This window comes from Coffea arabica, chromosome 1e (assembly GCF_036785885.1).
Source record: "Coffea arabica cultivar ET-39 chromosome 1e, Coffea Arabica ET-39 HiFi, whole genome shotgun sequence".
Lineage (NCBI taxonomy): Eukaryota > Viridiplantae > Streptophyta > Magnoliopsida > Gentianales > Rubiaceae > Coffea > Coffea arabica.
This window is the reverse complement of record NC_092311.1, coordinates 6730769-6752524: the sequence shown is the minus strand read 5'-3', so window position 1 is coordinate 6752524 and position 21756 is coordinate 6730769. Positions and strand designations below refer to the sequence as shown.

The 21756-nt window shown below is 37.0% G+C and overlaps 2 protein-coding genes across 2 annotated transcripts; both read left to right on the top strand.

Annotated features, from left to right (window-relative positions):
- Positions 1-2338: 2338 nt before the first annotated feature.
- On the top strand, positions 2339-4549 carry LOC113700598 (MDIS1-interacting receptor like kinase 2-like). Its single transcript, XM_027221068.2, has 2 exons — positions 2339-3844; positions 4001-4549. The coding sequence occupies exons 1-2, from the start codon at positions 2383-2385 to the stop codon at positions 4378-4380; spliced, it is 1842 nt and encodes a 613-aa protein (XP_027076869.2). The 5' UTR covers positions 2339-2382; the 3' UTR covers positions 4381-4549.
- Positions 4550-15163: 10614 nt separating this feature from the next.
- On the top strand, positions 15164-17539 carry LOC113688779 (mannan endo-1,4-beta-mannosidase 5-like). Its single transcript, XM_027206577.2, has 5 exons — positions 15164-15845; positions 15943-16137; positions 16270-16392; positions 16493-16695; positions 16891-17539. Exons 1-5 carry the CDS (start codon positions 15471-15473, stop codon positions 17324-17326), a joined length of 1332 nt encoding a protein of 443 aa, XP_027062378.1. The 5' UTR covers positions 15164-15470; the 3' UTR covers positions 17327-17539.
- Positions 17540-21756: the final 4217 nt, after the last annotated feature.

Here is a 21756-nt window from a genome sequence, read left to right as displayed (position 1 = left end):
AGACGTTTCTGCTTTCTTTTATAGCTGCCTAGTGATTTAACTAAAATGCTAAGTATATATCTAGTCAACTAAAGACCAGCTTTAAATTCAACTTTTGAATATTTTGGTATATATGAGCCTAAAAATAAAAATATGGGTTCTCCTATTCCATGCTATAAAGGCACAAGTAAAAATACGAGTCCTTCTATGAGCACATGATAAAAGTGGGCCAAATATTTAGTTGTCTATAAAAATTTGAATTTTGTAGGCAAAAGTTTACGTAATTCAAAGAAGGATGATAATGTTTGAATTTATAGTAAGCCCACCCTCTCTATATTGTGTGCATAGCTTTTTTTTTTTTTTTTTTGTCAAAACAATAACTTTCCAATATATATATGTGTGTGTGTGTGTGTGTGTGTCAAAAGTATATACTATGGGAAGAAATTGCAGACCAGATTTATTAGTGTTGTCATACTTTAGAATCAACCATCTGACAGTCTCGAAATGAAGACAAAAATGTTCACCAATAAGCAAAATTTGATATTCCCCACTTACAACAAAGATTTAAATCTTCTGGGCAAACTACAGGCATGGGGATTGGAGCTGAATTAAATTACTAAGATTTATTTTTATTTTCTTGGGTATTCCAAAAGTAAAAGTTCAATACTCGTAATACATACCTAACCTCAAGAATTATAAACAAGGCATTAAATTTTAAGTATCATAGTGAGATTAATTTGGGAAAGAAAATTTAAATCATAAAATGCAAACAAGCGTCTATGTCAAAATTTTGTATTGCCCGGACTTTTGCATGATTGATGATGGTAATGAGAGACAGAGGATTTCAGTCACCTCCAATCAGAATTGTTTTCTTGGATGTTCAACTCTACAAATACCTGCACAAGTGCAAAAATAGCCATCAGCTTTACAGCAAAAGTTTTCTCTTAAGAATTTCACTGTGACATACATCCAGCAGATATGTCAACCCTGAGTTATTCCATCTGTCCAATTAAATTAGTTTTTGCATGCTTGGTCATCCTTCACTTGCTCTCCCGCTCTGGAATTAATGCTGCTTCTGATCAAATGCATGCAGCATCAAGCACTGGAAGTGAAGGGAAAGCTCTTTTAACATGGAAAGCCAGTCTTGACAATTATAGCCAATCTAAGTTGTCATCCTGGTCATCTTCTGCAAATCCTTGCAGTGCCTGGGATGGAGTTCGATGCAACAAAGCAGGACGAGTATCGGTAATTAACATCACTAGTTCTGGCATCAAAGGTACACTTGATCATCTCAATTTCTGGTCTCTGCCCCATCTCACTACGATTGAGCTTTCTCAAAATGCACTCCATGGGACTGTACCATCCAACATTGGGAACATTTCTAGACTAACCTATCTTGGCTTGGATGCAAATCAATTTTCTTGTGCCTTTCCAATTCAAATGAGCCAGCTAACCAATCTTAGGTTCTTGTACCTTTCCTATAACTCATTCCATGGATCAATCCCTACTTCTATTGGCAATCTGACCGACCTAGCTGAGCTAGACCTAGGAAGCAACAATCTTTCTGGATGGATTCCAGAAGAGATTGGGAAGCTCAAATCTCTGACAAAACTCTCTTTGGCTAACAATACGCTCACAGGTCCGATTCCTCTATCTTTTGGAAACTTAAGTGACCCGACTCTTCTGTATCTTTACGGAAATTATCTTTCTGGGCCTATTCCCAAAGAAATTGAAAACTTAACAAAACTAAATGAATTAGATCTTTCTAGGAACCAGCTATCCGGTCCCATTCCAGAAGAGATTGGGAAGCTTAGATCTCTTACTAGACTCTCTTTAGCTAGCAACAAGCTCACAGGTCCGATTCCTCTGTCTATTGGAAACTTAAGTGGCTTGACCGTGCTGTATCTTTCCCAAAATTATCTTTCTGGGCCTATTCCCAAAGCAATTGGAAACTTGACAAAGCTAAATGAATTAGATCTTTTTGAGAACAAGCTCACAGGACACATTCCTTCTGCTATAGGAAACTTAACCAACCTCGTTGAATTGCAACTCTCTCTAAACAACTTGTATGGGGCAATCCCTCTCGAATTGGGAACATTGAAGTCACTAGCTTATATTCGTATTTTCCAAAACCAGCTAAGTGGTGCTCTTCCGGATGGATTCAACAATCTTACACATTTAAATGTGCTACAGCTGGCGAAAAACTATCTTACTGGTCATTTACCCCAAAATATCTGCATTGGTAGCTCACTGACGAGCTTCATAGTACATGAAAATAATTTTGTCGGTGCTATGCCAAGGAGCTTTAAAAACTGTTCTAGTTTAAGAAGTATTGGCATCGCTAACAACCAACTATCAGGAAATATCTCCGAAGAATTTGGCATCTATCCACATGTAGAAACTATGGATTTAAACAATAACAAATTTTTTGGTCAGCTGCCTTGGAATTGGAGCGGCTATCTGAATTTGACAGCGTTGGGAATCTCGAAAAATAATCTTACTGGCAGAATACCAACTGGGCTTGGAGAGGTATCTCGTCTGCAAAAACTTTATCTCTCTTCAAATCACTTGCATGGGAAGATCCCTAGCAGTTTGGGGAAGTTGACTTTGTTGCTTGAGCTTAAGCTGGATAGCAACGACCTTTCAGGCAATATACCATCAGAAATTGGTCAGATGTCTAGACTCTTAAATCTTAGTTTGTCGGCCAATAATCTTAGTGGCTCAATTCCAGAACAAATAGGCAATTGCACACAACTGCTGGATTTAAACTTGAGCCAAAATGCACTCGTCGGAAATATTCCTTCTCAAATAGGAAGTCTTCCCTCACTCGCAACTCTTGATCTCAGCCAAAACATGCTGGAATCAAAATTGCCACTAGAGCTAGGCGAGATGAAAAGCATTGAGACGATGAATCTTTCGCATAATAGGATATCAGGTTCCATCCCAAAAAGCTTTGATCATTGCTTCAGTTTGATTTCCATTGATATATCCTACAATCAGTTGGAAGGTCCTCTCCCCAACATTAGTTCATTTCAAAAAGCTCCATTTGATTCCCTGAGAAACAATAAAGGTTTATGTGGCAGTGTTTCTGGATTGAAACCTTGCTCTCAATCAACTCAAAAGAACACTAGTAGAAGGACAACTAAAAGAATGATCTTTCTAATTGTTGCTCCAATACTAGCAACCATATTTCTTTTGGTTGTGGTTGTGGGCATCTTCATTCGTGCAAGGCCACATACGAGAAGCCTGGAGAATAAGCCTCAGGAATTTACTAGAAATATGTTCTCTGCCTGGAGCTTTGATGGGAAAATGGTCTATGAAAACATCATTGATGCAATAGAGAATTTCGACCCCAAGTATTGCATTGGAGCAGGAGGATTTGGAAGTGTATTTAGAGCAGAGTTACCAAATGGTCAAGTGGTGGCGGTCAAGAAACTTCATGGAATGGATGATGGTGCCTTGAGGAGACCAAAAGATTTCGCCAATGAGATCCGTGCACTGACAAATATAAGGCATCGCAACATTGTGAAGCTGTATGGATTCTGTTCAAATGTACAACACACTTTCTTGGTTTATGAATACTTGGAAGGGGGAAGCTTGATGCACTTGTTGAGCAATGATGAAACAGCAGCCAAGTTCGAATGGATCAAGAGGGTAAGTATTGTTAAGGATGTGGCAAATGCATTATCTTACATGCACCAGAATTGTTCGCCTTCCATAATTCATCGAGATATATCTAGCAAAAATATTTTGTTAGACTCTGAGTATCAAGCCCATATTTCTGATTTTGGTACTGCAAGAATCTTGAGGCCTGATTCATCTCATTGGACTTCATTTGCTGGAACTTATGGATATGCTGCTCCAGGTATGCTCTTCTTTGCTCAAACAAATCCAATTTTCACTTTACCTTCTCTTTTTCAACAAATCCATAATTACGTAATGCTTTTGGATTATGATTCAATACTCTAAAGGGATTCATCTGCACCATAGTCTAAAGTGATTATTTTTTGGTGAATTGCAGAACTTGCTTTTACCATGGAAGTAAATGAAAAATGTGATGTTTATAGTTTTGGAGTATTGGTTTTAGAAGTGATCATGGGTAAGCATCCAGGTGATTTCATATTGTCCACATTGTCGGCATCATCATCCACTTCAACAGCATATGATATACTGTTGAAAGACATTGTGGATCCTCGACTTTCATCTCCCAGTAAGCAAGAGTCGAAACAAGTGACCTTGGTGGCAAAGCTGGCATTGTCATGCATAGAACCCAATCCTCTGCTAAGGCCAACAATGAAGCAAGTGTGTGTCCAACTGTTAAAGGAAATACCATCTCAATTCAACGTATTCCCAATAGTTACAATTGGACAACTTCTGGACCTGCAAATGACAAATGTTTGAACTTCTCTGTTTAAGTATCTTTCCTTCCTCTATCCAAAATTTTCAAATTTTGTTGTCTGCAACTCTAAATTTGGGGAAATTTTTGCTATGATCCCTTGTAAGAAAAAATAGCAATAAGTCGAATATGCGGATAAGGCAAACTAAGTTTGTCTGGTTTTGTTTGTTACAAGATTTGGCATACACTCATACAATGTCATTAATCTACATGTGAATTTTGTTTACATATATCAAAATATGATAATTACATCAAATTTTATATAAGAAATACTAGCTCTTGTATGAATACCATCAGTGGATAAATTTTACTTAAACCAACCAAAGTTCTCTACCAGCCCCAATTTGGTATATACAACTTCAAAAGTAACATATCAGGACCAAATAAAATCAAACGGCTGCAACAAGCACTAGGGCAAAATGATTGACATTCTAAAGGCATTCTAAAATTTCTGCCATATAACTAAAATGTAAAAGTTTTTGAAGTTTTTTAGAAGAATAAATTGTAACGATGTGATATATGTGAAGTAAAAACGTGATTGAAAAATGTGTCAGGAAAATTCTTTCACAAAAAATAGTAATTGAAACATGCTCTTCTACCTTGACCTTTTCAAACCTGCATCTTCGAACTTGAGCGGGCATTGGCATCTTCTTTATCTTTATAAACAATTCCAGCTTGATGCAATTATAAAGATGTCAGTTTACTTAATTTTTAAATTCACAATAATTTCTTTATTTTTAACTAACCAATCTATAAATGAAGTGAAAAAATTCCCCCATCATCTCCTCGCTCCTTTAGTCCCATCCCTCTTCTGTTGGAAAAAATTTATAAAGCAAAAAACCTATAAATGAAGTGAAATTTGCAGATTCCAGGATGACTCACACCATCTAGCTTTAAAGGAAGTTGATTTTCTTTTCCTTTTTTCTTTTGTTTTGGTAGTAAGTCCAACTAAGTTGACTAAAACAACTAAATTTTGCTACTTAGGAAAAAAACAAATTCCAAAACAACATTATTCGCCGATAAGAAGGCAAAAGGATCCCAAAAAGAAATAGTAATAGTACATTATTAGGGGTACTACTGCCAAGTTGACCTGAACAAATACATTACATGCAGATCCATCTTCTTTTTTTCTTTTGGAGGGATACATATCCCATCTTTACTAGCAACTTGAAGCAGCATATTACATATTTAAAATTGCGAGGCCTATATTCCTGTGATTAGCATTTGGCAATTTGGAAAGCCAATTATTGGCAAAAAGTTCTTATTAATTTTCTAACCAACTTTTCATTTTTCTATCTCATGTACGCTAAATTATAAAAAATAAATGTATATATATACAGGTAAAAAGTAGAAAAGATATTTCAGATAACTGTAAATCCAAATGAGAAATTACTTTTGTAAATGTGTTGAGAATAGCAAAAATGTAAAAACCTTAAAACCGCTGTGCTCCAGCTTGATTATGATCATATTTGGAAATTCTCGAGAATCATTGCTACCAAACAAAATCGACCTTAAATTCAAAGATGAGCATTTTTTGTACGTGATATTGTTGTATCACACATTCTAATAGATGTATATTAAACAATTATGAAACCACTAATTCACGCCATTTTTTGTGTGTAAATTACTAGTAACTTCCCTATGGTTTAACACATTATCACATGACCTCCCTAATGTTTAAAATATTCACATAATCCCTTGTAACTTTATGTAAAGTGGATATTTGATAGAAAAAGCAACCTAGACAAGGTTGTTAGTTGAAATATCATTATTTCTCTTACTTAAGTGCCAATCCAAATGAGAGTCTAACCACTTTGTATAAAATCATGGCGGGGAATAGTATAGATATATGAAAACCTATAGGAGAATTAAGTGAATTTTTATTAAAAAAAAACTATAAGGAGGTTAAATGGATATTATAATTTTACCATATAAGTTTTTAGAGTGTGTGAGGATCATTTTCTATAATATGAGATACTTTCTCTCCATTTTTTACTTTACATAAAGCTATAGAAGGTTATGTGGATATTTTGAAATGTTAAAAAAATCATGTGCCAATATGCAAAACTATGGGGGACTGTTATTTTTTTTTATGTACAAAAGGTATTGAAATAATCAAGTATAAGGGAAATTTTTCACGTACAATTCTCTTTGTTATGACAGGTTGATCTCGGGGCCCAGGGAAGCGGTATTAGGCTATTCTATCTAAGAAGAGGAAACAAATCTACGACTACATTGGCCTGGTCCAAAATAATGTCAACATTGCGATAAAGTTTTGCGATGCCCGGAGCTACATGTGCATTGCACATTATTTTAAAATAAAATTTAACAGAGACTTGTATTGAGTATTTACTCAGTTAATATAAATTGATTAATTTAACAGACCAATTTTGAGAATCAAAACATTTCTTGTTCTTTAGCAAAATAATAAAAAACCTTACCAGCACAATGCACATGTGGAGAAGTCATCTTGATTGGATATAAATTTAATTAAACCTAAGGCAACATTTTTTCTTTGGATTACAATTACACTTTTCTTCCTTTCTTATTAGTATAAAGTACTAACAATGAACCAGTTTACAATTGATAGGAGCCGAACCTGTGCAATAATAATTACTAAAAAGTTCTAGTTACCACCACAATTGCTGCGAATTCTCAGTCATTCCTTCAATTAACTCCCACGCAGCTCGGGGGGTCTTATTCACTAGTGCCCCTCCACTCGCGGCATCGATTATACTCCTGTTTCTAAAAATTAGCCCCTCATAAAAATATTGTATGAGCAACTGCTCACTTATCTGGTGCTGGGGGCACTTGATGCACAACTTTTTGAAGCGCTCCCAATACTCATAGAGGGACTCGCCTGGGTGTTGCTTGATCCCGCAAATTTCTTTCCTTAGGCTTGCAGCCCTGGATGCAGGAAAATATTTATCTAAAAATTTTTTCTTTAATTGGTCCCACGTGATGATACTACCCGGTGGCAGGTAGTACAGCCAGTCCTTTGCAGAATCCTTCAAAGAAAAGGGAAATGCCTTCATTTTTATTTGCTCTTCTGTAATGCCCGGGGGCTTCATACTGTTGCACACGAAATCAAACTCTTGCAGCAAATGCTTATAAGGCTCCTCACCTGGTAAACCATGAAAAGATGGTAGGAGATGTATTAGACCAGAATTTAATTCAAATGGGGTGTTATCATTTAAGGTGGGGAAGGTAATGCATAAAGGCTGCTGATTTAAATCAGGAGCAGCCAACTCCCTTAATGTTCGGGCATTAGCCATGGTGCCTTCCTCCTGGTCAGAGTCACTCGAAGTGTCACCAAACAAATCTGTTGGTTCAACTTCTGACTCAGGTCTCAGAGATGCAGCACTCGAGTGCTCCTCTCTGAGCTGTCTGGTCTTTTTTCTTGCTCTACACGCAGTCTTCTCTATCTCGGGGTCAAAAATTAATTCACCTGTACGAGAAGAACGAGGCATACATTCGAAAAGCACCAGAAAATTAGAACAAAAATGAATTTAAAAAGAGGCAAATAACTGACACCAGTACCTGGCAACGGCGCCAAAAATTGACAGGATGTCAAAGCCTGTACAATAATAAAATTAAACCTAATTGCCAGTTAAAATGACCAAAACCCAATTCCAAGTACTGGAGCAGGGACTCTAGGTGTGCAATGGGTTACTTGATTCACCTTGTTTCCGAAGAGTTTGCTTGATCCGATATACCCGAATGGGATGGTTTTTTCACAAATAATTATGAATTTGTAAACAGGGCAAGTAGGGTCGTATCCTCAAGAATTGAGTATATTTGTCTCTTAAGAAATTCAAAGTAACACAGGGGGTGATTTTGTAGGAACGATGACAATCAAATAAATTCAAATAAGAAAATAAAAATAAATAACTGACTAGAAATTAAACAACAATTCACTAAACTCGGAGTAACAATAATTAAAGGCCTAAATCAATTAAAACAAGAAAACAATTAAAAATAAAATAAAGTAGGCAACTAAAAGTCAAATAGCAATTCACTAAAACCAAGGTAATATTAATTAAAGATCTAGCCAAGGAATAACTTCAGCAATGGTTCACCTAATTGATCATTGAAGCAAAGACAATTCCAATTATTTATCAATAAATAGGTTATAACTACCAAACAAGCGATGACAGTCAACCCCTTCTTACTGCGTCGGTGATTAAGGTACGCCCGTTAATCACTGGTCTAATTGAGAAATAATTCTAGGTGTAAGATTTAATTTTCCAATTGCTTTACGTATTAGAGGAGCCCTATTCTAACCAAATAACGCACTACCAGGGTTATTTTAGATTAGCCAGCGTATTCCCCTGACACAAATCTAATCATGCCAGTTGTCACTATTTTAAGATAATTAAACAATTACGGATTTAATACCTCAATTGACAATAGATTATTAAATTAACTAATTATCCGGATCCAAGACAATCAATTAATTAAACAACCATAAGCACTGCAACCAGGGAATATGCAAATACCAATAAATAAAAGAAAAAGATAAAATTAAATCGATCTCACAATTTTAGGTGAATCAGAGCCTTCGTTGCTCCTTGACTAGAGTGGTGAAATTAGTTCATGTTCGATGAACAAAGCCCATATAAAATTGAAGAGGGAGCCGCGGCCATCGTGTCCAAGAATCAGGAAAACTCAATTCGTTCTATTCAAGGTGAAAAGCAAATTACAAGAAGCAATCGATTGTTTTAATGCGTCTGCCATACGAAGAAAAGAGAAACTATTCAAGGACCATGCGAAAAAGTCAAAGGAGAAGCTCTAATTTCTCCTGCCATCCGTGGAGAACATCTACCAAAAAACTAAGAAGAAAAGTCAAAGGTGCAGCTAAAGGAAAAAGATACAGCAGTCCTACTAGTCCTATGCTATCCTCCTGTTTCTCTCCTAATTGCTATCTCCTCATCCCTGTTCTCATGCCTCCTTTTCTTTCTTGTGTGGCGGCCAAAAGAAAAGAGGGAGCTCCCTCCGCTGTCTTCGCAGCAATTATCAAAATGGGCATGAGTTTCTTTCTTTTCCAGAAATGCCCCCTAGGATAATCTCTGTTACTTGGGCTCCTTTTCCGCTAAATTGGTACTTGTTACCAAATTTCCGTTCTACTCCCTGAAATAAATGCAAAATACTAAAAATGAGTAGAATCCAGCAATTAATCCACATCAAATCAGGTAATAGGGGAAATTAGTAATAAAATAAATGATAAAATTGCAACCTATCAGGTCGATTCCACAGGAAACGAGTAGGAAGTTGTTTCTTTCCAAGTCAATAGAATAAAATTGGGGGATGATTATAGGATGAAAAAAATGAAATAAATAAAATTCAAGAGTTAACTCAAAAAGTTCAATTTAGTAAAAATAGCAATTAATAAAATTCTACCCAAAGGATCAACTGCTCAGGCACGGTCCAATTAAATGATCATCGATGCAAAGATATTTCATTCATTCATCACTAGGTTGGTTATAGCTATCAACAAACTCTGACATCCAGTTCTTCCTTACCTTTTCGACAGCCAAGGTACGACCGTTGACTGCTTCTCTAGCCAGAAAACAACCCTAGGTACGACCGTAGGAATTTAATTATCCAGTTGCATTAAAACTAGAAAAATCCAACCCCAACCAATAAACACGCTAAGAGGGTTCATTTAAATTAGATCTTGCGTTTCCCCAACATAAAACCAATTATGGTGGTTGCCACTAGTTGTCAACTAAACGAACAATTACGGATTCAATTTAATTAACGTGGCAGTGGGCTATTATATTAAATTAAATATCCAGCCGTTGATACCCAATTAATAAAATACCCGTGAATAATTAATTCAGGAAACACATGAATAGTAACGAATTGGAAGAAATAATAAAGATTCGATTAGATCTCACAAATGTTATGAACCGCGCCCTAACGTCGACCTTTGGATAGAGGAGAAGTCTAGCCATGCCTCATCGTATCAATCACGCGTGAGTTGATTGATTTCATCTACGCAATTGCCAAAGAATTAATTACTAAGGAATTGGGAGAGGTAAATTAATTGAAGAAACAAAAGAGAAAGCCCTGACTTCGTCTTCGTTTTGGAGCCGCAAGTGCAAGAACAAAAACTAACGAAAGTTGTCCCAAGCCAAAGAAACGAATTCAAGAGTCAAAATCGCATAAAGCAAAAAGCTAGAGAAAAGAAGAAAAGCTCCAACATCTGACCAAGAGCCGCCAAAACGAAAACTGAAGCTAATGTATTAATTACACATGAATCTGGCCTTCCCTTCTTGGCCGCTCAAAAAGCAAGAAGAGAAAAAACGTCTGCTCCTTTCTTTTTTTTTTGGGAAATTTGCCAAATTGGTCCCTAACATTTATCAAAAACACTTTTTTAGTCCTTTACATATAAAATCAGCCAAAATGGTCCTTCACATTTAAATTGTGAGCCAATGTGGTCCTATTACTCGTTTTTGCTCATTTCTCCGGCTAAAAATAGCACGCCTCTCTCACGTGATCATATTTTTAGGGGCAAAACCGGAAACACATTTCATTACCTGTTAAAAGTAAAAGGTGTGGACAACCACCAAAATACACATTTCACCTTTGGCCCTCAAAGTTTCAAGAAACCCTAAATTGCATCCCACCGCCACGCCCTCAACTGACTCAGCCGCCTCCTCCCTCGCTATCCCTTCTCCTCTCTCCACTGTCCGTCCTCCCCCTCCCCCTCCTCATCGCCAGCATTTCTCCAACCTCCGGCAAGCTCTCTCCTTCGACGATGATATTGATGCGAGGGACTCGCAAGACGAGGGAGAGGATGAGGAAGAGCACCAGGAGGACGAGGAGGAGCTTCTCGAGCTGGAGCCCCGAATCGGATCTTGCCGGGTCCGGGAAGCTGCCGATGAGTTGTCTGTGGGAGGTGTTGAGGAGGCTCCTGCCTCCAACACTGTTGTCGACGGCCAGGGTTTGCAAAGGATGGAGGGACACGAGTAAGCGGCTTTGGCGGGTGGCGGAGGAGCTGAGGCTTAGGGTTCCAGCTAAGGCCCAAATTGGATTCGTGGGATCGATGTTGCACAAATGTCCTGGACTTGTTAGACTCTCACTTAGAATGGAAAGGTTAGGACTTTCGGATATAAGTAAACAAGAACCAGATCTATGGATTCATCAAGCACATCACTTATACAGGAGAATTACAAAATAATTTTCGCCACCATTCGGGGATGCAATTCAGGTTTCTTGAAACTTTGAGGGCCAAAGGTGAAATGTGTATTTTGGTGGTTGTCCACACCTTTTACTTTTAACAGGTAATGAAATGTGTTTCCGGTTTTACCCCTAAAAATATGACCACGTGAGAGAGGCGTGCTATTTTTAGCCGGAGAAATGAGCAAAAACGAGCAATAGGATCACATTGGCTCACAATTTAAATGTGAAGGACCATTTTGGCTGATTTTATATGTAAAGGACTAAAAAAGTGTTTTTGGTAAATGTTAGGGACCAATTTGGCAAATTTCCCTTTTTTTTTTGCTTTTTTGCCGCCGCAGTAGGAGTCCCGTAAGGAACAAGCTTTGTCTAAGGGTTCTAATCTCCTGCATCTGGTCTACGTGATCCTAGGTCCTTAATTGGTTCTCCTCCTGTGATCAAGCCCGCAGGTCCGGCTTTTGGGTATCCTTCTAGAGCTTCTAGCGTTGGCACGCCATGAGATAGAGAGTTTTCTAGAAATTTTCCTCGTGAGAACACTTTTTACACCAACCACCTATACTTTAAACAAATATTAAATATGAGCAAAATATCAATTCTAAGTATCATGAGTAGTCGAAATTAGAACAGGATAATGGTGCAAAACGTGCCAAAAAATCGCTCTATTAACAATTAAACAACTAGTATTTTTTTTATAGTGTGAGTGGAGGGACTCAAATTCGAAATTTCTCACTTACACTCACTTCCTTTAAAATTAACCGATCCATAATATCATATTTGCTTCTCGTGAATTCCATCTATGCTTTCGGGCCGATTTAACTGTTAACTCTCGTGCTTTGTCTAATTAAGTGTGTGTGTGTTTATTTCAGTTTCTGAAAAAAAAAAAAAGAATTCCATCTATGCTTAACTATATAAAAGTTTGGCAATCATTATTGTTTTTGGCGAACATTGATAAAATAGGATCTTCATTTCTAGGAACTTTTTATTTTTATTCTTTCTTCCAGTACTTGTTGAATTAGCTAACAATTAAGAGCACAATGACATCAAAATAGGCTTTAAAACGTTAAGCTAAAGAAAGTAATATATTCTTGCTTTTGCTTTAACTAACATTTGCTAGCTGAGAGGTATTGCACCTTAAAACGTTTGCTAGCTGCTTCTTATCCACAATAATTCTTCTTCGCAAAAACCTCTTCGTATATGTTTAAATTTCTCATATCAAAATATTGAGGTCCAATACCTGAGAATTGTGATACTTGAGGTTGCAGAGATGATGGCTATGATAAAAGGCATTAATTTGGCATCTTGAATGATTTTCCGATAAAGCAATTGTGCTTGAGGGAGACGTGGTGAATATCACTAAGATGTTAAACGTGCATAGAAAGGTCATTTAATTTGACATGAGAAATATATAAAATTATGCTACTTAAATCACATCTACAACAAAAATTACTGTATAAATCCAAATAGGGCTCGAACTGCTTAACCAAGTAATATGCACACACAGAAGATGCTAATAGAATCAACCAACTGATGATTTGACATGTTTAATCAAATGGTGTTTGTGTAAAAGAATGATAAGACTTTCAATGAAAGTTTTATACTAAGATAGTAATAACACCAACAGAAGGATAAATAGCTTTATAGTATACAATATGGCCAAAAAAAGATAAAATCACCTTGTCTATAATTGTGATTTGAGCCTCGGTTGGCCAATAATGATAGTCTTACTTAAAAGAGTTCCTTTTCAACTTTTTATATGGATGTTGATCCTTTTCTAACCCATAAAAAGAAAAGGGAAAAAAACACGATGCTTCTATCAAACGATACATCTATCTCCTATGAGAATCCTGAATGTAATTATACCAGTACAGAGTGCAATTGTAGTTTGAAGTTTGAACGATGATATACTTCTGATTTTCAATTGAAGTCTTTGTTGGTGAAGACTGAAGTAGAAATGCAAACAAATCGGGTCAAGTCGAGTTTTGATTTAATTAAGTCGAACTTTAGCATAATTTTATGAAATTTGAACTCGAATTCGAACTCGACGAATTCAAAATATCAAAGCTCGAGTTCGATGTTAAAAAAAATAATAAATAAATTTTTTAATTTTTTTTAAAAAAATAAAATAATAATTTTTCTTAATAAATAATAAAATATTAAATATATATATGTAATTTTACTATTAAAATAAAAAATAAAAAATGTATCTATATTTATCAAATCGAATTTGAGCCGACTCACGAGCTAACGAATTTAGCATTTTTGAACTCGAATTCGATTTAGTCAGTTCAAACTCGACTCGATTTTAATATTGATCGAACTCGAGTCAAGATAAGACTCGAACCGCTCACGAACGAATCGATTCGTTTACAGCCCTGCACCGAAGAACCGTGGAATTTGGAACAAGAAGCATACGACAGCACCCTCTGACCCGTCCACGGAGAGAGAGAGAGCAACTCAATGCGTCCATGGGTCCCTAATTTCTGCATGCTCGCCGGTGCTATACTACCGGCCGGGGTTTTCTCTTTTTAACCGGTTATTCAACTTTACGTTCTTTTCCCAATACCAGTCTCCAGTTCTGTTTCTTGTACCTGTCAAATTCTCCTTGGCTTTCTGCGCTAGTAGCTAGACTTACCTCCATGTCTATCTGCATTAATTATAGTAAACGTTTTACATTGCCGAAGAGAGGATGGCTATATATGGACTATCAGCCCAGCCGCCAAATGCAAATGTGGATACAAGTTCTTCTTTTCTTGGTCCCATTAATTATTGCTATTTGCTAGCTACACCGAAATAATAAAGAAAATTAGTAAAAGAAATCTAGTAGTGCTATCTGCTACTCATGAATGTCGCTGATTTTATCTTTGGTCTTCTCTCCATCAATAAACATCTAATCGTTATCCTAAAAAGGAGAAGCGCGTAAAAGTTTCTCTGGAATCAGCAACCCATATAAAATGATGAGTAATTATTAGTCCTTTGCCAGGAATGCAATGGTTAAATTAATCTGTGATGTTGCCCTCAAACTCAAACTACATGTGATGGGTGCGTGATCAACCTAAAGCGGGAAGTTATTCAGATTTTCCCACATGATCAACCTGCTGCTACAAGTACAATGCGTGCACAAAACAAACTAAAACAGAAACAGATATAGCAAAAAAGAAAGACGAGTTTGGTGAATTCCCCGTCTAAGACTAGAATCAGATGGTACTATCTATGGTCACTCCCTGAAGCAAAGATGGTCAAGGACGTTCATCCACATATATCATGATGATCAACTTCAAATCTATGTGCCACCTTTTCTTGTTTCTTTTTTCCCTATTTTTTGGTGGCAAAAGCTATGCGCTCTTCTTCATCATGATTCATGAATGAGTATGATCGATCTCTTTAATTTGTATGTATGGTACTATTCGTTAAAAATTCGGTAGGGTAACAACTCTTAGCGTAGCAATTTGAATTTTAAGAATACCATCCATAATTCAAGGATCAAATTAAACCAACCACATGGGATAAGCGCATCAGCTATATTTAGCAGCCCCTCCCAGCCTTTCTTTGTTTTACCTCAATCCCATGAATTTTTCGGCTGACGTTCGGCTTTCAACCAACCAACCCTCTCTCTGTCTCTATGTTTCTCATACTCTTTCTCCTCACCCCAGTTTACGTGATAGTGGTACCCCACCCCTGCATGCATGATGCATCATCAAACGAATCTCCATAGTTAAATCAATTTAGCAAACCACCGTCACTGGAAAACCTACTTAACTTCCGCTAGGTTTTCTATTTTTAGCAACACTTCTTATCATCGGCACCTTATAAATAGCTCCCCCCTCCCACAATTCATCATATCCCCCTCGTCAGTCATCAACCACTCAAATTAACAGTCTCCAGCATTATAGCAACACACATCATTCCATGTATGCGGCAATCAATGGCAAGTTGTAGTAGAAGAATAAGCCATCTTTTTGGACTAGCTGCTGCACTACTAGCGCTGCTGTCACTAGTTCTTGCTTGTGAAGCTAGCGGTAGTACGGTTCCAAGAAATGGTGCAGGATTTGTTAGGACTCAGGGTCCTCGTTTTGTTCTGAATGGGTCACCATTTCTCTTCAATGGATTCAATTCCTATTGGCTGATGCACGTAGCCGCTGACCCTAAAGAGAGGTATAAAGTGTCTGAAGTGTTGAGAGATGCCTCCGCTGCCGGTCTCTCGGTATGCAGAACCTGGGCTTTCGGCGATGGAGGCGACCGTGCACTTCAAATATCACCTGGAATTTATGATGAACGTGTTTTTCAGGTTCATTATTGTTTTTTTTTTTCCTTTCCAAGCACGTCTATTTTCGTATTGCAACTAGCTAGCTTAATCAGAATACTGGTGTACGTGGTATATACAGGCGCTGGATTTTGTGATTTCTGAGGCAAACAAGCATGGAATTCGTTTGATATTGAGTTTTGTGAACAATTACAATGACTTTGGGGGTAGAGGGCAGTATGCTCAGTGGGCTCGAAATGCAGGAGCGCACGTCAACAGTGACGATGATTTCTACAGGCTTCCCACCATCAAAGGTTACTACAAAGATCACATCAGGGTAAGACTAAGAGAAAGCTGCAATTAAGAGTCGGTTATTATGTTTCCAAGTACGTCTTCCAGATTTATTTCGCTGATCTGGACGAATAATGCATTTTTTTTTTGGAAACATACATATGGTTCGTGTTTGCAGAGAGTGGTGACAAGGTTCAACACAATTACAAGAATTTCGTACAGGGATGATCCCACAATCATGGCATGGGAACTCATGAACGAGCCCCGCTGCCAAGCTGATTACTCCGGAAGGACGGTCAATGTGAGGACTCGTTGCCGCTGCTTTTTAGCATCCCTCCAGTTTTTTAGTGCATTTTTGGGGCTAAAATGAATGAATGAATGAGTTGAAATGTTGTTGATAGGAATGGACTCAAGAGATGGCAAGTTTCGTGAAGTCATTGGACCGGAAGCACTTGCTGGAGATTGGCATGGAAGGATTTTATGGAGACACAATGCCCGAAAAGAAACAATTAAATCCTGGTTACCAAGTTGGAACAGATTTCATAGGCAGCAATCTCCTCAGGGACGTTGATTTCGCCACCATCCATGCATATCCAGATCAATGGTAAACTAAAAAAGAAAAAAAAATTATATTAATCAATAATCCCATGGTTTTAGCAATCAAAACGTGAAAGCAAGCATGATATAATTAATTCCTTATTAATTTGAACATAAAGTTAATCTTTTAATTTCAGTTTAATTGCCAATCGCATCCTAAAAAACCGACATGATCATCACATATTAATGCATTGGGTGGCAGGTTATCTGGAAAAGATGACAAAGCACAATTGGTATTTATGCAGAGGTGGATGTCAAGCCACTGGGAAGACTCGAGGACCATACTGAAAAAGCCGCTAGTCATAGCGGAATTTGGCAAGTCCAGTAGAGATCCAGGCTACAGCTTGAGTGCGAGAGACGATTACATGAGCAACGTGTACAGAATAACATACGGCTTTGCAAGAAGCGGAGGAACCATGAGCGGAAGCTTAATATGGCAGCTCATGGCCCAAGGAATGGATTCGTACGACGACGGATACGCTGTTGTCTTAGGCCGGAATCCTTCAACCACCGCAATCATGTCCAGACAAGCCCATGCCATGAGTGCTCTGTCCCATTTGCTCGCCGGAGCTGACGATGCCCACAGCCACGCCCGCGGTCAGGCTCACCCAAGATTGATGAATCATCGTCATCCTTAGCGCAGAGCACTGCTTCATCATGCAAAGCAGCATGGCCATCATCATTCGCCATCCCTTCTCTGAGAGTATTGGCTCTTGATGGGATCATATTTGATTAGTACTATTAATTACAAATTCTATTTGTTTTTATTCAAAGTTGTAACCAAAGAAATAAAAGTGTGATTTACCTTCAATTAATGGATCCAGTACTATCTTTCGTTTGGTTATTTGAAATGATGTTCTTTCTTGACTACTTGATGTAGTTTTTTTTTTTTTCCCTTTTAAGGTTTTTGTCCTTCTTGACTTTTTCTATGCTCTTAAGTGGTCAAACGGATCGGCAAATTACACTCAGAAGTTAGATGCCCTACATGCAGTTTCAGAATGAAAGCTCTTTGAGTTCGATAAATGGTGAGTATTTGGCAATAATGGTATACATATAGTAAGTAATTGATAAATAAGTCAAGAGGAAAGGGATCCACTAATGTTTTACAACTCATTACCTTGTAAATTATCTCTAAACCAACAAACTAAACCCAATGTTTTAAGGTTTCATTGAAGTGATGGATTATGTGCATTACTAGATTGTCTTATTAGAAATTTTTAGCAAATCATTCACGACCACATGTTTATATTGGATTTTGACAACCCAATGCTCAAATATATATTTTCTTTTGTCAATCAATGGGGGCTAATTGATAAATTAGTGAGGCAAAAATATGTATATATTGAGAATTTTAAGCATAAAAAAATGAAATGAAATTTTAGGAACTAAATTGATCCGCCACTGCCTACTCTTTTCTTTTTTTTTTTTTTTTTTTTGGAGTCTTTGACCAAAATTCAGATAGCAATAGCAAATTGCGTAATTAGATTAGATGCCATATACATACAGACATATGCATTTGCATCGGTCACACTCACACACGTACGTTAGTTTGTTAGTTAGTTTGGCATTTTGCCTCTGGCGGCGGTTTTTCTCATCGAAACTTAAAAAAGAAGAGAAGAAAAGGCAAAAGTCTCCGCATTTGCCAATTTCATGATCCGGGTTTTGCTTTAACTTCATCTCAGCAAATTGATAGTAATTGATTTATATGCATTTGCATGTTCCTGACTTGATTAACTGAAATTAAGGCTTTGTCTTTTCAAGACAGTTTCCTGCGTGTATGCACAAAGATTTCGATACTGTATACCCAAGTTCCACCGGAAAATAAACAAAAATTACACATGCATGCACAAAAATTCAAGACGGTTTGATGCTAAACATTCATTCATCCCGTCGAAGGAAAGGGGTGAACAACAGCAGGCAATACTCGGCTGAAAAATGTTTCCACCACCATTGAGTTCAAGAATTGGATGTCCTTCTCAGATTTAATGCACTTAACTTTTTCCTTAAGCCTGGTGGTTAATACCAAGTCAAATTCCGGGACCGAGGGCATAAATGCTATTGGTTTCATCTCTTACAGTTTCAATTATATGCTATTGGTAATGCATAAATGCAACCTGTGCTCTCAAAGTAGAGGTGTCAAAATGAGTGATTTAGGCGGGTTTGGGTTGGGTAAAATGGGTAATGGGTATAAGTGAGTCAACTTATTTATACCTATTTGATTAGACGGGTAAGTCAAAAAATGAATTGGATAACCCAATTACCCATTTATAACCCATTTATTTTAACTTTTTGTAAACTCATTTAAATTTATTTTTGCAAACTAAGTTATCAATTTATACCACTCTTTGCGCCCATCATTAGTTTTAAATATTTACTTATAATGTTCAATAAGCCTAATTATCAATTTTTTTCCTATCCGTACTCTATGTCGCAAAATTACATACTATTTAATAATTGAATAATAAGAATATAAAAATTTAAATTAAGTACTATACAAATTAACATAAAAACTTAATCCAAAAATTTTGAACCCTTAATATTTTTTTCATATGTAAATTTAAAATTTCATTTTGGAAATTTAGGAAAAGATCAGGCTAAAACTTATCATAAATTGGTAATGCTAAAAAGTGAGTAAGGTAACAAATTAAGAGAAAATAAAATGATAAAATAAAACCAACAAATAATAATACTAGTGAAACAAAAGTAGTTAACATCATAACAAAATAAAAAATCTGAAAAAAAAATGGGCGGGGGAAGAGAGGAGATTTGGGGGAAAACAATTCTAAATGGATTAATTGGATTTGATGGGTATTATTGGGTAGCCATTTATACCTATATGCAAAAACTTAAGATACCCAAACCCATCTATTCATGGGCGGGTATGGGTAAATTTAATTAAATGAGTTAATTTGCCACCTATATCTCAAATTGATAGTCGAATCTACTTCTTTCGAAGAAGGCATGCCTCAAAAAACGTCGAAGACAGCTATACCAAGCATTGTGTTCCGAGTTATGCAGCAAATTAATTGTATCGCTTGATACCTTTGAATTTCCAATTACACAAGAGAGATAGATAGATCCTGGGATGATCTATTGCTTGCTGTTCTTTCTAGAGAGGCAGTAGGCGATGGGCATACATCTGGCCGTTGTGAAACGAACATACATAAGCTCATACCTACCCAAAAAGGAACATACATAAGCTAATAAGTAGTACATTGTAAAGATCGGCAAAGGTTATATTGCCAGCAAAAGCTTGAAGCAATTGTTTATTGGTAGAGACTTCGTTAGCTACAATAAGATATTTACAGGCTGTAATATCCCAATCGTTTTTTTTTTATTTGGAACCTGTAGGTGATGTGTTGATTTTCATTTCAAAGATGAACCAAAACATATTCAATCCGTGTAATAGCTTCAAGCAGATAATGACAAATGGAAGTAGTTAACATCGAAATTTCTACATAGCGATTCTGTCATAATAATTCCTTCCTTTCACAAGACAAACCTCAGCCAAGGCTGCTTATGGCTTCTGGCACCAGGAAATGTGGTTACCTTGTTTTTCTCCTCCCTCTCTGCATGCTGTTTATGGGAACTCTGCATACCCAACTCAGATTAGTCGTATATATCCTTTTGCCTGCTCTAACAGCATCAAGACGTGCAATTCTTACCATTACCAGCACAATGGCTTTAAAAAAGAGCAGATTGCTTCTTATTACTCGGTGAATACATCACAAATCAGGCCGATCACTGACAACAACAGAAATGACTACCTTGTAACTGCACCTTGTTCTTGCAAAAATGTTAATGGCATTGTTGGGTAAGTGACTTCAAATTCGGTTTCACCTGGTGGAGGGCTTGCAACTCAGCTAGCAACTGGATTCAATGGCACCACTTTTGCATTTCCTAATGCATTAGACATCGACCAAGCTAATCAAATTGTTTACTTCACAGATGCTGGCGCAATATTTTTCTCCAGGTTCGTTGAAAATTTCAATATCATCAAATTATTTAAGCATTCTTGGAGATTGACATGCCCAATAAAACTGGGCAAAATTGATTGTTTTGCAGGAATCTTTCCACGATCATCCAGAGCAATGACACTTCAGGAAAGTTATACAAATATGATGCAAGAACTGAAATGTTGTCATTGTTACTAAATGGACTGTCTGGACCACTCGGAGTTGCTGCAAGCAAGTGTGGTGCATACGTTCTGTCGGTGTATATGGCCCTTGAAGGATTAATTGGTCACAATTATATAACGAAATTTATATCTTATCTTGCTCGAATAAAAGCATCGTTATGTATAGCATCTTGACCATTCATTCAAGCTGTTTGTTTGTTTAATGGTTTATCAGTACATTAATTCATTTGGTGGGATCAGAAAAAAAAAATTGCCACTGCTTCCTTTTTTTTCCACAATGATAACATTTATATAATCTAATCTATCCTATTTTATAGGAAGGGAGTCTAAAGAAGCTCTGAAAGGGACTAGCAGATATACAGATCTTATGAGACCAAAAGAGTGATCTAATTCTGATACCATGAATTTTTTTCACTGTAAATGGGATTCAAACCCTCGACCTACAGTTTAAAGAGAGATTTAGCTCCTTTTTGGTAGTCACTAAGGGACTAAATCTCTTGCAGCAGCTTCAAGGTTGCCTCTACTGTTATTTTTGGAGTTCGAACCCGGTAGGGGGTTGAACGGTGGACGGAAATTAGAGATAAGCGGTGCTCTACTGGATTTGTTACTATATTTCCATGGTTAACGGAGTGTCAACGGACCCTGGTCAAGCTACTATCGAAATGGCTCGCAAGAGCAAACTGTATCTTTATGCATGAAAGTATTAATTGCTTATCTAATTTGTTTACTTGAAATGTTAATGACTTATCCTATGATATATGTAACCACCAACTTACTGCTTCGTTTGCATGTTGTCTTGGTATCTTACTGGACGTTAGCTCATTTCATTAGTTTATTTTCTTACAAGGGGCGAGATCATGGGCGAGTGAGTTGGAGAAGGCTGGCATTTTGGTCTAGACTCCTTGTCTTTTGTTCTAGTGTTTTTTCTAG

What these genes read in the sequence shown, in the direction of transcription:
- LOC113688779 (XM_027206577.2), top strand. Translation starts at nt 15,471, where the DNA reads ATGCGGCAATCAATGGCAAGTTGTAGTAGAAGAATAAGCCATCTTTTT. An exon ending in ACTACAAAGATCACATCAGG is followed by an intron (nt 16,138 to 16,269) that starts GTAAGACTAAGA and finishes TCGTGTTTGCAG; the next exon opens with AGAGTGGTGACAAGGTTCAA. An exon ending in ACTCCGGAAGGACGGTCAAT is followed by an intron (nt 16,393 to 16,492) that starts GTGAGGACTCGT and finishes TGTTGTTGATAG; the next exon opens with GAATGGACTCAAGAGATGGC.
- LOC113700598 (XM_027221068.2), top strand. Translation starts at nt 2,383, where the DNA reads ATGGATTTAAACAATAACAAATTTTTTGGTCAGCTGCCTTGGAATTGG. An exon ending in TTATGGATATGCTGCTCCAG is followed by an intron (nt 3,845 to 4,000) that starts GTATGCTCTTCT and finishes GGTGAATTGCAG; the next exon opens with AACTTGCTTTTACCATGGAA.